At 33.6% G+C, this 13,857-nt stretch overlaps 1 protein-coding gene across 1 annotated transcript; it reads left to right on the top strand.

Annotated features, from left to right (window-relative positions):
* Positions 1-5,177: 5,177 nt before the first annotated feature.
* Positions 5,178-7,286, top strand: LOC108207074 (uncharacterized). Its single transcript, XM_017377538.1, has one exon. The coding sequence runs from the start codon at positions 5,178-5,180 to the stop codon at positions 7,284-7,286; it is 2,109 nt and encodes a 702-aa protein (XP_017233027.1).
* The last annotated feature ends 6,571 nt before the right edge of the window (positions 7,287-13,857 follow it).

Genomic DNA, 13,857 nt, shown 5'->3' with positions numbered 1-13,857 from the left:
CGTCAAATACAACATCTCTGCTGACTTGAACTTTATTATTTTGTGGGTTGTAAACCCGATATCCCTTGGACTGTGAACTGTAGCCAAGAAATATTCCTTTTTCAGCTTTACCTTCTAGTTTATGACGCTTTTCACTTGGTACATAGATGTAACATATACATCAAAATATTCTCAAGTGACTAACAGATGGTCTATGCCCAGACCATGCTTTAAGAGGTGTTCTTTTATTAACTGCCTTTGTAGGTAGACGATTCTGAAGATATACGGCTGTGTAGACGGCTTCTGCCCAAAACTTATTTGGCAAATTTTTATCTTTCAACATTGATCTTGCCATCTCCATCACGGTTCTATTTTTTCTCTCACTTACACCATTTTGTTGAGGTGTATACGGAACGATCATTTGTCGATGTATACCTTCCACTTCACAAAATGCTTTAAATTTTGATGAGGTATACTCTGTCCCGTTATCGCTCCTTAGGCACTTGATTTTACAACCACTCTCCTTCTCAACATGGCTCTTAAATTTATTAAAGATATTAAATACTTCCGACTTTTCTTTCAGGAAGTATACCCAAGTCATTCTAGAGTAGTCGTCAATGAACAGTATAAAATACTTGCTATTATCAAGTGAGGAAGTCCTCATAGGTCCGCAGACATCTGTATGTACCAATTCTAATTTCTTTGATGCTCTCCATGCTTGTCCAGTAGGAAAAGATTTTCTAGACATTTTCCCAAACTGACATCCTTCGCATACACCAATAGTTTCTGAAATTAGAGGAAGACCTTTGACCATATTTTTGCTCGAAAGAAATTTCAAGCTTTGTAGATTACTATGTCCAAAGCGCATGTGCCATAACCATGTTAACTCATTTGTTTTTGCCTGCATTGACTTTTCTTGTATCTTGTATTGCCATTGAATAGGGAAACATTTTTGTAGCATTTTTATGCAAGCAATGTTATTCCCTTCTGGATCATAAATATCACATGTGTCTCCTTCGAAATGAATTGAATATCCATTCTGCATCATTTGAGGAACACTGAGTAAATTCTGATCGAGATTAGGAACGTATAGAACGTCCTTAATGTGTTTTGCTCCTTTCTTTGTTTGAATAGTGATGGTACCTTTACCTTCAGATTTCACCATTTCTCCATTGCCCATTCTTACCGGTACTTTAATAGAGGAGTCTATTTCGGTGAAAATGTGAGAGTGTTTGGTCATATGATTAGTACAACCACTATCAACAAGCCATGCATCCTTCTGATTTGTTGAATTTTGACATGCATAAAATAATTTATTCTCGTCCTCCATTGTCTCTGATCTACTTGCTTGCTGATTTTTGACTCTACATTCATCCTCGGTATGGTTGAATTTCTTACAATAAGTGCATTGAGTTTTTCCTTTGTGCCAGCAATTCTTTTCAGCATGATTTGTTTTCTTGCAAATCGAACATGGAGAAAATTTGGCTTTTCTCTCAAATTCTTTGAAGTTGCTAGGAATACACTTTCTAGGTGCTCCTCCTCTTTTATTTTGTTTGAATGATGAAGCTTTATGTTTTGACTGAAAAGCTCCTTCACCCGATGTTTCATTTCTTTTTGACTATCCTCGTGGATTTGTAAGGATGCTATCAACTCCGAGATAGTTAACTGCGTGAGATCCTTAGATTCTTCTATCACAGTCACCATTGTATCAAATTTCTCGGACAAACTAACCAGTATTTTTTCAACAACTCTTTGGTCAGTAATATTATCACCATTTGATTTTAATTCATTCACTAACTTTATAATTCGAGAAGAGTAATCCTTAATTACCTCTCCATCTTTCATCTTGAGATTCTCGAATTCACGTCTCAAATTCTGAAGCCTTATTTTTGTCGTTTTCTCATTTCCCTCGAATTCAGCTTTCAAGATGTCCCATGCTTGTTTTGCTGAGGTAACATTCATTATTCGGGGGAATATTGTATCTGTTACTGCAAGATGAATTTTGGCTAATGCCTCTGCATCTCTTTGTGGCCAATCAACCTGTGTTGATGCCTGTGTCGATGTGGTGGTGGCTTCAGTTGCAACATTTTGAGGTATGCCAGTTTCTACAACATTCCATAAGTGTGGGCTTGCTTGTAGAACCACCTTCATTTTAATACTCCAGAATTTATAGTTTTCTCCATTAAAAATGGGAATAACTTGTTGTTGAGAAAATGACATATTTATATATTATATTGCGGAAGTATGATATAGGCCTTTTGATCTTGAGGCTCTGATACCAAAATGTTGGGTATTTGAGTTAATTGCTAATAGTGCTGAGAAGATAAAAGAGTATAAAATATATGTAAAAATATATATCTCTTCAACTTGATTACAACAATTTGTATGAACCTATTTATACTTACAGGATGACATACAAAATTAGAAAATAAATTATACATCATTACTATCTAATGGTAGTTAACAAATAATCTTTTTGAACCATATATAAATTAGTGGTTTTTATTTAATATTAAATTTACTAAAAATATGGATGTTCTTCATTATTCAATAATATTCCTTTATCTCATGTGTTTTGTTTTGTGATTTACCTGAGCTTATGGACTTCTGCTAAAGGAGTCAATGTTGAAGGTAATTAATTTCTTTTTTATTATACAATTACTACAGTGCAAGCTTTGATGAGTATTAAAGCTGCTTTGAAGGATCCTCATGGGGTTTTAGCTAAGTGGGATTCTGATGCAGCTGATCCATGTAGCTGGACAACGGTCACCTATTCACCTGATTATCTTGTCGTTGGCATGTATGTTCTTCCTTAATTCTGCTTGCTTTTAGTTTCATGAAATTCAGCAAACTTAATTCTTGTTAAATGCATGAAATTTTTCTTATAGTTCTGAATGGTAGTAATTATTCATACTGTGACAGATTGTGTAGATAGTAATGTTAGTACAATGAGGTAAATATTTTTTTTTGGTTATTATTATCTGCAGAGGAACTCCAAGCCAGAGTTTATTTGGCATTCCTTCTCCAAGCATCGGTAACTTGACAAATCTTCAGATAGTGCAAGTGCTCAATTGCAAATTTATCCGCAGAAGACTTTAAGCCAGAGTTTATCTGGTAAATGATCTGCCGCTACCTCCTGTGGCCAGGGTAGAAGATAAGCTCTACATATGGGATAATGCCTAGAGGTGTTGCGATTCTCCAGTGTTCTCGTATTCACTTCACAAATTTTGTATTTTATTTGTAAATTCTGAAGAACTGGCGGTGGCCAAAGTTTGGATTTAATTTGTGAATTTTTAATATTTATTATAGTTGATTTAGGTACTACTAACTTCTATTAATGAAATTATTTGCTCTCAAACTCAAAATGGGAATTGGACCAAGTTCTTATTCTACAAGTCCACCTCTCATTATACTTAAAAGATTTATGAAGACTTAAAGGATTAATTCTGTAGGGTCATCATCGTAGGGGTCATCACCCCACGGTCACCGCCCTAGGGGTCATCATCCTAGAGGTCATCACCCTAGGGGTCATTATGAGAATCAACAATGAGCCTTGGGTTCGCTATCTCTTGGCCTCATTACGTTGGCCTCGCTATGATCAGGACCGGTAGTCTAGGGGTCATCATTCTAGGGCTCATTTTTCAGCTGGGCTCTCATGTCTCATCATCATTACTACAAGCTGGCCTCATCTAATAGGTTATCCATTTTATTCACTAAGTCTCTTGTGGGCACTCTCTCTAGGTCTACGCCCCCTAATTTGGGTTCCCTCACCCCAACAGAAGATGTTTGGGTTCCCTCACCTCATCAGAGGATGATGAAGACATGAAGGCTCATGATCAGTCCCGATTGGGGCTCATGAGTATGCTTAATATTGAGGTCTCTACCTCCGCAATTTCGAGGTCTCAACCTCCTGATAGTATATATTTTTATATATATTCTGTCTGATTTTATTCTCATATATATGAAGATTTTGCACTGATTTGGATATTTAATATATTTTCATGTTTTATTGTAGGGAATAAAGAATTCCAAGTTGAGATGAATTTGAAGAAAATTAGCTATTTTGGAGCTAAATTCTATTAAAATTCGGATTTATGTTGGGTTCTACCCGATTTGTGCACTATTTGGGCTAGAGTTCCGGATGTCGGATTTGGACGATCTTACAGCCCACGCGAAACTTATGAAATTTCTTTTAATTCAGAAGTGGTCCAAAAGTAAGGTTCAATAGGTAAAGAGCAGTAAAGAAAGTTACAAATTATGAGAGAGAATCCTACTTGAATTTGGATTTCTATTTGTTTATTGTTTTCAATATTAAAATACTTTTATTATTTGAGATATGATTAGTTTTTATTTTGGTATAATATTAGATTAGAATCAGGGTTTGATTAGAGAGACTTATGGAGAGACTAAAACTTTTCTTGGATGACAACAATGAAGGTTAAAAGTTTCATTATGTAGTTTTCTTCTTTTCTCTTGTTAGTTTTATTATGTTTTCTTTGATTTTATTAGAGAATCTCCAATGACGTTGGCTATAATCGTTGGCTAAATTGGACCTGTAAGACATTATGTAAAACTTGCTGAACCTGTAAGACATTGTGCTTCAATGGTATTGGCTATAATATAAAAATAGTATGTTATTAATATTTATATTGTTAAAAATAGAATATATCAGTTTAATATGGTAATAAATAATTTGTAATCAGCGGGAAGGAGGATAATAAACTGCGGTAGATGACGTGGAATTCACTACAGATCTGTAGTGTTTCGACAAATATAGTCATCCACAAGGGGATGGCTATAATTATAGACAAGGGCTTGCTATGGTTGGAGCAGAGGCGTCTCCAGGGGGAGTCTCCCCAATCATTTGCCTAGGGCCTCCATCCATACAGGGGCCTCCTATATATACAGTCCTTTAACTTTAGGCCCATGTAATAGAATAAAAAATAGATAAAAGCTCAATAAAATATAATGTTTTTCAATATTTTAAATCACTTTAAGTCTTTAATATATCCAAAAAGGTAGAAAACCTAATACGCTCAATTGAGCAGATATAGAACCAGAGCAGCAAGCCAGCAAAGGTAATATATAGTGATCTCTTTAATTCTTCTCTACTTTGAGATTTTTAATTCAAAATTAATTTACTATACTATATACTACATATTTTTGATTCTTTGTAGTATATTACAGGTGTTAGCATAATGACGGGTAAAAGGAAGCATGATTCAGGATGTTTCAAGAGAAAGAAAAAAGAGATGCAAAACAAACTCACACAATCTTTACAAGGATCTATGGATAGGTATGTGAAACCTATCAATATATTGGGTAATTCAAGTGAGAATGTCACTGTTAATGATAATTTGCCTGAGAAGTTAGTGGATGAAAATATCAATGACTTGAATGTTGATACTAATTTTCCTGAGAATTTTGTGGATGAAAATTTTAATGATATAACTGCTGATGAACATTTGGCTGAAAATTTGAATAACATGAATAGTGATGTTTTGCCTGATATTTCTATGGATGAAAATTTAAGTGATTTGATTGATCCGGGAAATTGGGAGAAGAATATGTCACAAAGAAAGATTGATTTTTTGGTAGAAAAGGGTTCAATAAGAGTTTTGGAGGAAGCATATCCTGTTAATGAACAAAATAGGAGTTTTCGTAACAAACACTACACCCGATCTTTACTGAATGGAGAAAAACTTGATAGGTCATGGCTTGTGTACTCTCGGAAGATAGATAAGGTGTTCTGTTTTTGTTGCGTGCTATTTAAAAAGGAAAAGGTTGTATCAAGTCCTTTAACAACAGCAACTATGGGATATAATGATTGGAAAAATATCTACTCTAGGCTAGATGAGCATGAAAAGAGTAACAATCATTTAAATAGTTTGACAGATTGGATGGAGTTAGAAACAAGGTTGAAAAAGAAGTTGACAATTGATTCTTATAATCAAAAAATCATAGCTGAAGAAAAAAAATATTGGGGTGAAGTTTTGAAGAGAATCACGTGTGTTATTAAAACTCTTGCTAGTAGTAATTTGGCTTTTCGTGGGAGGAGTGGAAAACTCGATGATGATAATAGTGGAAATTTTTTAAGTATAATTCGAATGATTGCTGAGTTTGACCCAATAATGGAAGAGCACCTTAGGCGTATTCGAAAGAAAGAGATACATCGTGTTCATTATCTTGGCCATAACATCCAAAACGAACTAATACTTCTGTTGGCCACTGAACTCAAGAAAAAAATTATTTCTACTGTGAAGGGAGCTAAATATTATTCTGTTATTCTTGACTGTACTCCTGACATTAGTCATGAAGAACAAATGAGTCTTATAATAAGATGTGTTGATATTTCTACTACTCCAATTTCAGTGGAAGAGTTTTTTATTGAATTTGTGAAGGTTAGTGAAACAACTGGAGATGCACTTTTCATTCAACTTAAAGAATCTCTTAGAGATTTGAAACTTGATCTCACTGATATGAGAGGGCAGGGCTACGACAATGGTTCAAATATGAAAGGACAATACAAAGGTGTAAGTGCTAGGGTGTTAAGAGAATATCCTAGGGCATTTTACTCTCCATGTGGTTGTCACTCTCTTAATCTTGCACTTTGTGATATGGCAATGAGTTCAATTCAAGCTAAATCTTTTTTTGGAGTGGTACAACGAATTTATAAATTATTTTATGGTTCTACAAAACGATGGGAGGTTCTTAAATCTTATGTGAAGGATAAAAATGGGAATGGGCTTGCATTAAAGTCATGGTCGGATACACGGTGGGAAAGTCGTATTTCTAGCGTCAAGGCAATAAGATTCCAAGTTCCACAAATAAGAGATGCGTTACTTCATCTAGTTGAACATAGTGTTGATGCCACCACCACAAGTGATGCAAGTTCTTTAGTTAATTTTGATCTTCAAAACTTTGATTTTCTTGTGGGCATGGTTATTTGGTTTAAGATTCTACAGAAAGTGAATAAAGTTAGTAAAATTCTCCAAAGTAAGGATATGGATATTGATGCATGTATTACTCTATTACAACGTCTTATACACTTTTTTGAAGAGTACAGGAACAATGGTTTCAAAAATGCAAAAGATGAAGCTGGAAAGATTGCTCTAGAAATGGGGGTGGAACCAACTTTTCGTGAAACTCGTGTTCGTAGAAAAAAGAGGTTCATTGATGAGAGTACAAGTGATGAGCCAATTCAAGTTGCTGAAGATTTTTTTCGTGTTAATTACTTTTTACACATTGTTGATACTGCTCTATCTTCGCTCAACAAAAGATTTGAGCAATTTAAAAAATATGATTAGGTTTTTGGGTATTTATTTAACCGTTGGAGTGCTGTTTTTTGTAGACACTGGCCATAATTTTTAATTTTGTTAAGTCAACTAGACTTTTGGCTAAGGGCTTTTCATACTTGGAGATACTCTTAGTTGTTTTACTTGTTTAAATAGTATCGAGTAGTGTATTCTAGGGCTTAAAGGGAAGCCATATTTGCACTATTATATTGGCATGATTTTTATAGTGATTTGATATGTTGTGGCAATTCTAATTGATATGTTTTAATATTGATTTGTGTGATTGGCCGATATCATGAGTTGATTTTTTGCGAACAGAAGTATACGAGAGATATACTACTAGAGGCACACTTACAATAAGTAGGATTGAATTTGAATGCGAGAGCATCATTAGATTTCTGAGAGGGTTAATACTCGAGAGTGATTAACATTGCTTTAATTACCTGATTAGCTGAATTACTAAAAGTGATTATTTGTGTAAGAATGTTTTGAGAGTGTTGATACTTGAGAGAGATTAAGAAACTCTAGTTGCATGATCACTTTAATTGCTTTAGCTTAGAGCTAATTATTGTGTAAGCATGGTGGACCTGTTTGACCTAGGTTTTAAATATATTAATTTAGTGTCTTTTTAGTTAGTGTTATTTAGTTAGTTAAAATTTATTCAATAATTGTTTTGTTCTGGAAACAATTGAATATAACTGAATAAAATTGGTAACTTCTGTTTACTTGAGGATACGACCCGCATTTGTCAGTCTGCACTACAACAGACACCGTACGCTTGCGGTTAATTATAATTTAACACAACACCTCCACTCACTGGATTGATATCCATTCTCCGACCCCTCCATGACAGCCCCTCGTCACTTGGGCCTGGGCCATGACAATCTTGCCTGTCTCCTTCTGTGCTGCAACCACTCTGTTGCATCTTCTACTCGAGACCATAGAGTCTTCGAAGTCCAAAGAACTCCCTCTCTTACACGGCTCATCTCGTCTTTCTCGACAGCCACATACTACACATGCATCCCATACTACACATGCATGTTCGCCACCATCATGCCACTGCGTGCAGTAGCTTTCTTCTTTACAGCACAGCCACCCAGCGGTCACTCAAACATACGTCAACAGTGGCTTCACCATCACTGATGGCTGATGAGCACCTCACCTGCTCTGATACCAAATATTGATAATAAAAATTGAAACAAATACATGCAAATATATACTCAACGCACACCCAGAGTGGTGGCTAAAAACTAGGAGCTAAACCAGCAACTTCCCGACTCATTGAAACTGCGAGCACTACTCCACTAAACTCTTACCAAAACTAAACTGACTTAATTAGTCACCTCCGGTTTAAAAACAAATACATGGGCTTTATATTGCTAATTAAACAAAACAAATAAGTAATAACTAAGTTCAAGATTATTTCAACAATTTAAATATGTTTTGATTAAAAATATAAATATTTGGCATTTCAAAAAAAATATCTCAACACATTTGAGTATCGTACGTAGAAATTAATTGAACGTTTCTGCCTAATACTCTGGAGTTGATATAAATACTCAAAATCTAAATGCACAACCATGTAAAATAGTTTCTGATTTACATAACCTTATTCGTAGTTTAAAAGTGTGCTTTCACTTTCATCCCACTTTTGGAGTGAAAGTTTTTTGGAGTGAAAGTATGCTATATTTTCACTCACTTTCACTCGCCTTCCTCCTTTTAAAAAACTCGGGAGCACGAGTAGGAGTGAAAGTTAGATAACTTTAATTCCTCTTCACTTGCTTTCCTCCCTTTTTAAAACTCAGGAGCAGGGTGTAAGAATGACCCTGAGCTAGATTCTTGGAAAGACCGATCAAGACAATTCGACTGGTGAAAAGAGACAAATACTGTAACCTACATTGTTCCTGTGGTCAGGACACCAACAAAACCTAATGTAGGATTACGATGATGTTGTAGTTGTTTGACCAGACAACTAACTCATTATCAGAATTAAGAATATGTAGGCATGCAACATCATAAAAAAAAATATTATTATAAATTGCATCAGTGTGTGAGCTGCATCCGAGACGCATGCATATAATCCAGTTGATATATATATATACACACACGTACGCACGCTTATAGGGATATTATAGAAGTAATACAAACTGGATAATCATATTTAGGCTCCTTAATTGAATAATTATGCAAGTTTATTTTAAATTACATAAAATAGAAAACATGAAGATAGAAAACATGAAGATTATCATTTTTAGAAATGGAATTACTAGAAGTAGCGGTCTGTTAATAAACTTTTAATATTTTGATTTTAATAGTATTATATAGTACGGAGAGAGAGGCAATTATCAAGCACTAAAATGAAATTTTGCATATTTCGTTAAAGGAAACATTTAATCAAGAGCTTATATCACACCATCCGTCCCTTTTTATTTGTCAGATTTGGTTTTGTCCCGGTCAAATTAACCAAAATTTGACAAAAATTTATTAACATTATATCAATTGAAAAAACAAAAAGAATATGTCATCGAAAATAACCTTTTAAACAACTTAAACATGTAATTTTTAGTTTTTTAAAATAATGAAAATGTGATTTATAATTTTCGATTAGTCAATTTAATCAATAAAAACAGAAACCTAACAATAAAAAAGGATAGGAAGTATCTAATTAAATTTAAATTTGCTTTTATACACGTCAAGTTGGTCGGACAAAAATTAAAAACTATGCACTGAAATAGAGGAGCACGCAAGTGGTGTTGAAATTTATCTTTTCCAGATAGATAAACGAATGATACGGGCATGTTCCAGGAAGCTAGGTAAAGAACCCAGCTGTCTCACCTAGGCCTGGCAATTTGACACGTAACACGCTAACACGAAACGAAACGACACGAAAAAAATGGATACGGGTTTTGATTTTCGATACACGAAACACGAAAGTACACGAACACGAAATTACACGATAGATTTCGTGTCGGATATGGGTTTTCATTTGGGGTACACGAAATACACGAAAGTACACGAAATATTTGTAGATTATATATATTATATATATGTAATGATATATTAAATATATAATTGAGTATAAAGTATATATTTATATGTATGTGTGGGTATATATTGTAGATACATTAACAAATTTATAAAGAATTGTATATAAGTATAATATATATTATTCACATTTAATAAATTAATAAAGGAAAATATATATTAAATCCATTTTTTGATTAAAAAATATATTAATATTTATATATATAATATACACGAAAAGTACACGAAATATACACGAAACGATTCGAAACGGATACGGGTTTCAAATTAGGTACACGAAATTAATAACGGACGGATACGGGTTTCACCTTCGAGTACACGAAACACGAAAATACACGAAATGAAAGTACACGAAACGAAACGATTGCCACCTCTAGTCTCACCTTTTCACAGTATCGATGATGCCGAAATTTATATATGTTAAAACCTGAATCTGATTAGGGTATTTTTCAATAATGTTAGAACTATGTTGGATATAATTCTCATTTAATTTATAACTTTTTTGTCTTTGTCAACGTTTCTCATTTACAAGATACTTTTTGAGATGGTAGTGAATATATTATTTATTATATTTTAAAATAATATATAATTATTATTTAAGTTTATTATAAATAAATAAATATATTACTTAATATAATAACAGATAAGGTCAAATCTAGTCCTTTATCGGCCAAATACAACCTACACACAAAAGGTTGACTATCTATACTATACTATAAAAAGCCAACATAGGTATAATTTGTAGTCGTACAAAATTTTGGTTTGGTACTCTCCTCTAAAACTAAAAGTCTACAACATGTAGATAGCTATTAAACAGTTTCATATACTAAAAACACTCCTTGTGTATATTAATATCTTTTTAAATATAATTTATAATTAGTTGAAAAAGATGAAACTACTGTTAATAACATATATTAATATTAAAAAAAATTTATAGATAAATGTATAACTAATTATAAATATACAATTTTGAATATCTTTTGTCTAAAATACATATAAATAATTAGAGACGCTACTTTTTAATCATAACGTATTCTACTCGAAATTTAACTCTAACGTGTTCTATTTCATTACAAACATGAACCATTACGTAAAATATGAAGATATATGAAATATGAAAATTTTGATTTAAAATTAATTGAATAATAAACTATCACATATTAATATCAGAAAATAATTATAGATAGATAATAAATTGTGAAAGTTAAATTTCCGTTAGAAGATATAATCAGTGGTTAATATAATTTAACTAAAATCCAAATTATTAATACTAAAATACTAATAAAATGGTGTTAAGATTTAAATTATAATTAATAAATTACGAGTTATATAAGCGCCCGTGCTTTGCACGGGTTAAAGGCTAGTATATATAAATAGTCAAATATTGACAATATCATAAGATTTATAATAATTAGAGAGAAATGTCTTATTGAAATTTAATTTTTTTTTACATAATCGCCCTATATTTTATTATGTTATATATTGATAAATTTTACCTTAAACATGGATTTTAAAAGATTGGAGTTGCTTTTAGACTCCAATCAAAGTAATTGTCTTGTGAAGGTGGTTTAGTACTTGTCCTCTGAATGTGATGACGCTAGATTAATTTTAATCAAAATAATTTTCTCCTAAATCAATAAACATGTGTGAACTGAAGTTGCACCTAAAGAAGTATATAAACATATTAATAAATGATCATAATATATATATATATATATATATATATATATATATATATATATATAATAATCGGGTCGGGGATTGGGCCGATATTTGGGGAAAATCGGGTTGGGGTTCAAGATCAGGGAAATGTGAAAAATCGTACCCGACCCTATCCCTAATTTTTGTTTCAAAGTCATCTCCGTTCCCCCGACCCGTACCAGAAAAAATCCCCAAATCCCCTGATCATCGGTGCGGAGATCAGGCGAAGATGGGGCGGATGGGGATTAATGCCCATCCTGCTTCCAAATGTGAAAAAGTTATCCGGAAGCTACCTACTCATAGGGCACCTGAATATGATTCTGCAAAAAATTCATGGAAAACTTTAATTAAAGATATTTAGAGCAGTTCATGACAAACATCTTAAAAATAGCAAAACCGATGTCTCATTAGCACGATATTAACAAACATTATGGAGTAATTCGCGTTAACTGCACCGAGTGTTAGATCCGTGCATGGTGGTGTTGAAACAAACTGGAATTAAAGAAACACTCATGTCACCGTGTCTTCAATCTGGTTGTTAATTAGCATGCAAATTTTGATTTGTTTAAGTAGAATCTCTTACAATTATATATTTTGTTTAGTTGAAGAAAGATTCTAATAAGCTAGGTGTCATGTGTCGGCTTATGGTGGCTAAATTTGATCTTAGTCACTCATTCACTCGAATTTATATACTCCCTCCGTCCCAGCCATTTGTATATAAAAAGAATGGAGATAGTGGAAGAAAGTAGTTGGTGAAATGATGTTTTATATTATAAAAATTTACTACTTTTGAAATGTATACAATTAGTGAGACGTCCCAAAAAGGAAATCGTATACAATTAATTGGGACAGAGGGAGTATAAATTTAGGAATGGTAAAAATTCATAACTCGACACATAACTCGAAATTTATATATAAATTTAGGAATGGTAAAAATTCAAATAAATCAAATCCGAAACCAGATAAGTATCCTAAAATTCGAGTTGGTAAAATTCAAACAAATCAGAACAAAACATATATTGGTCCGGGATATCTGGTTTCGACCGTAGCTCACCCTAAAAAGTATTAAAACATACTAATTCCGTCCCGCCAAATTGTTTACGTACACTTCTTGCACATATTTTAAAGATATTTTAGTGATGTCTCAAATGCGTGTCAAAAAGTAAGGTAAAGAATCCAGTGTGATGAAGTAATAAAACGGCCGATTCGGAAATAAAAACAGATTCGATGCAATACGTGTCATTGTGTTTCGGATCTCAAAATCTTGTACAACCACAGAAAGAGCACAGTCCACGCAGAGTTGTGGCCCTGACCGTGTGCCGACCACTCCCCGCCTAACATGTTCAACTTGCTACAATCCACTCATTTTAAATAACATTCGCACTTTTTTCATGTGTATATAAGTAGCTTTTCAGTCCATCAAGAACCACAGACGCCAAACCTTCCTGCATTTTCTCACTCAACCATTTCAGAAATAATTTCAACGACTACACCTAGACCATGCAGAAAGTCAAAGGATTTCGGGTCGGTCAACGGTTCGGAAAGATCTTTAAATGGATTAAAGCCAGTAAACAATCGAGGTCTATGTCATTCGAGCGTTTAAGACAACCCGACCCGAACCCGAAACAAGGTAAGCCGAAGCTTTGTAGTTGGATGAAGTTGCTAAAACAAGGTGCTAGACGTCTTTGTTTTCCGAAAAATAGGTCGGAGTACATCCGGGTGGGTCAAGACCCGGAAGCGACCCACCCGGGTTATAGGGTGCCTAGAGGGCACCTGGCAATATATGTTGGAGAAAAAGAAGATGATGCATGTAGGGTTTTGGTGCCATTAGTGTATT

Source organism: Daucus carota, chromosome 2 (assembly GCF_001625215.2).
Source record: "Daucus carota subsp. sativus chromosome 2, DH1 v3.0, whole genome shotgun sequence".
Classification (NCBI taxonomy): domain Eukaryota; kingdom Viridiplantae; phylum Streptophyta; class Magnoliopsida; order Apiales; family Apiaceae; genus Daucus; species Daucus carota.
Note: the sequence above shows the minus strand (reverse complement) of the source record. Positions and strands in the feature narration are given on the sequence as shown.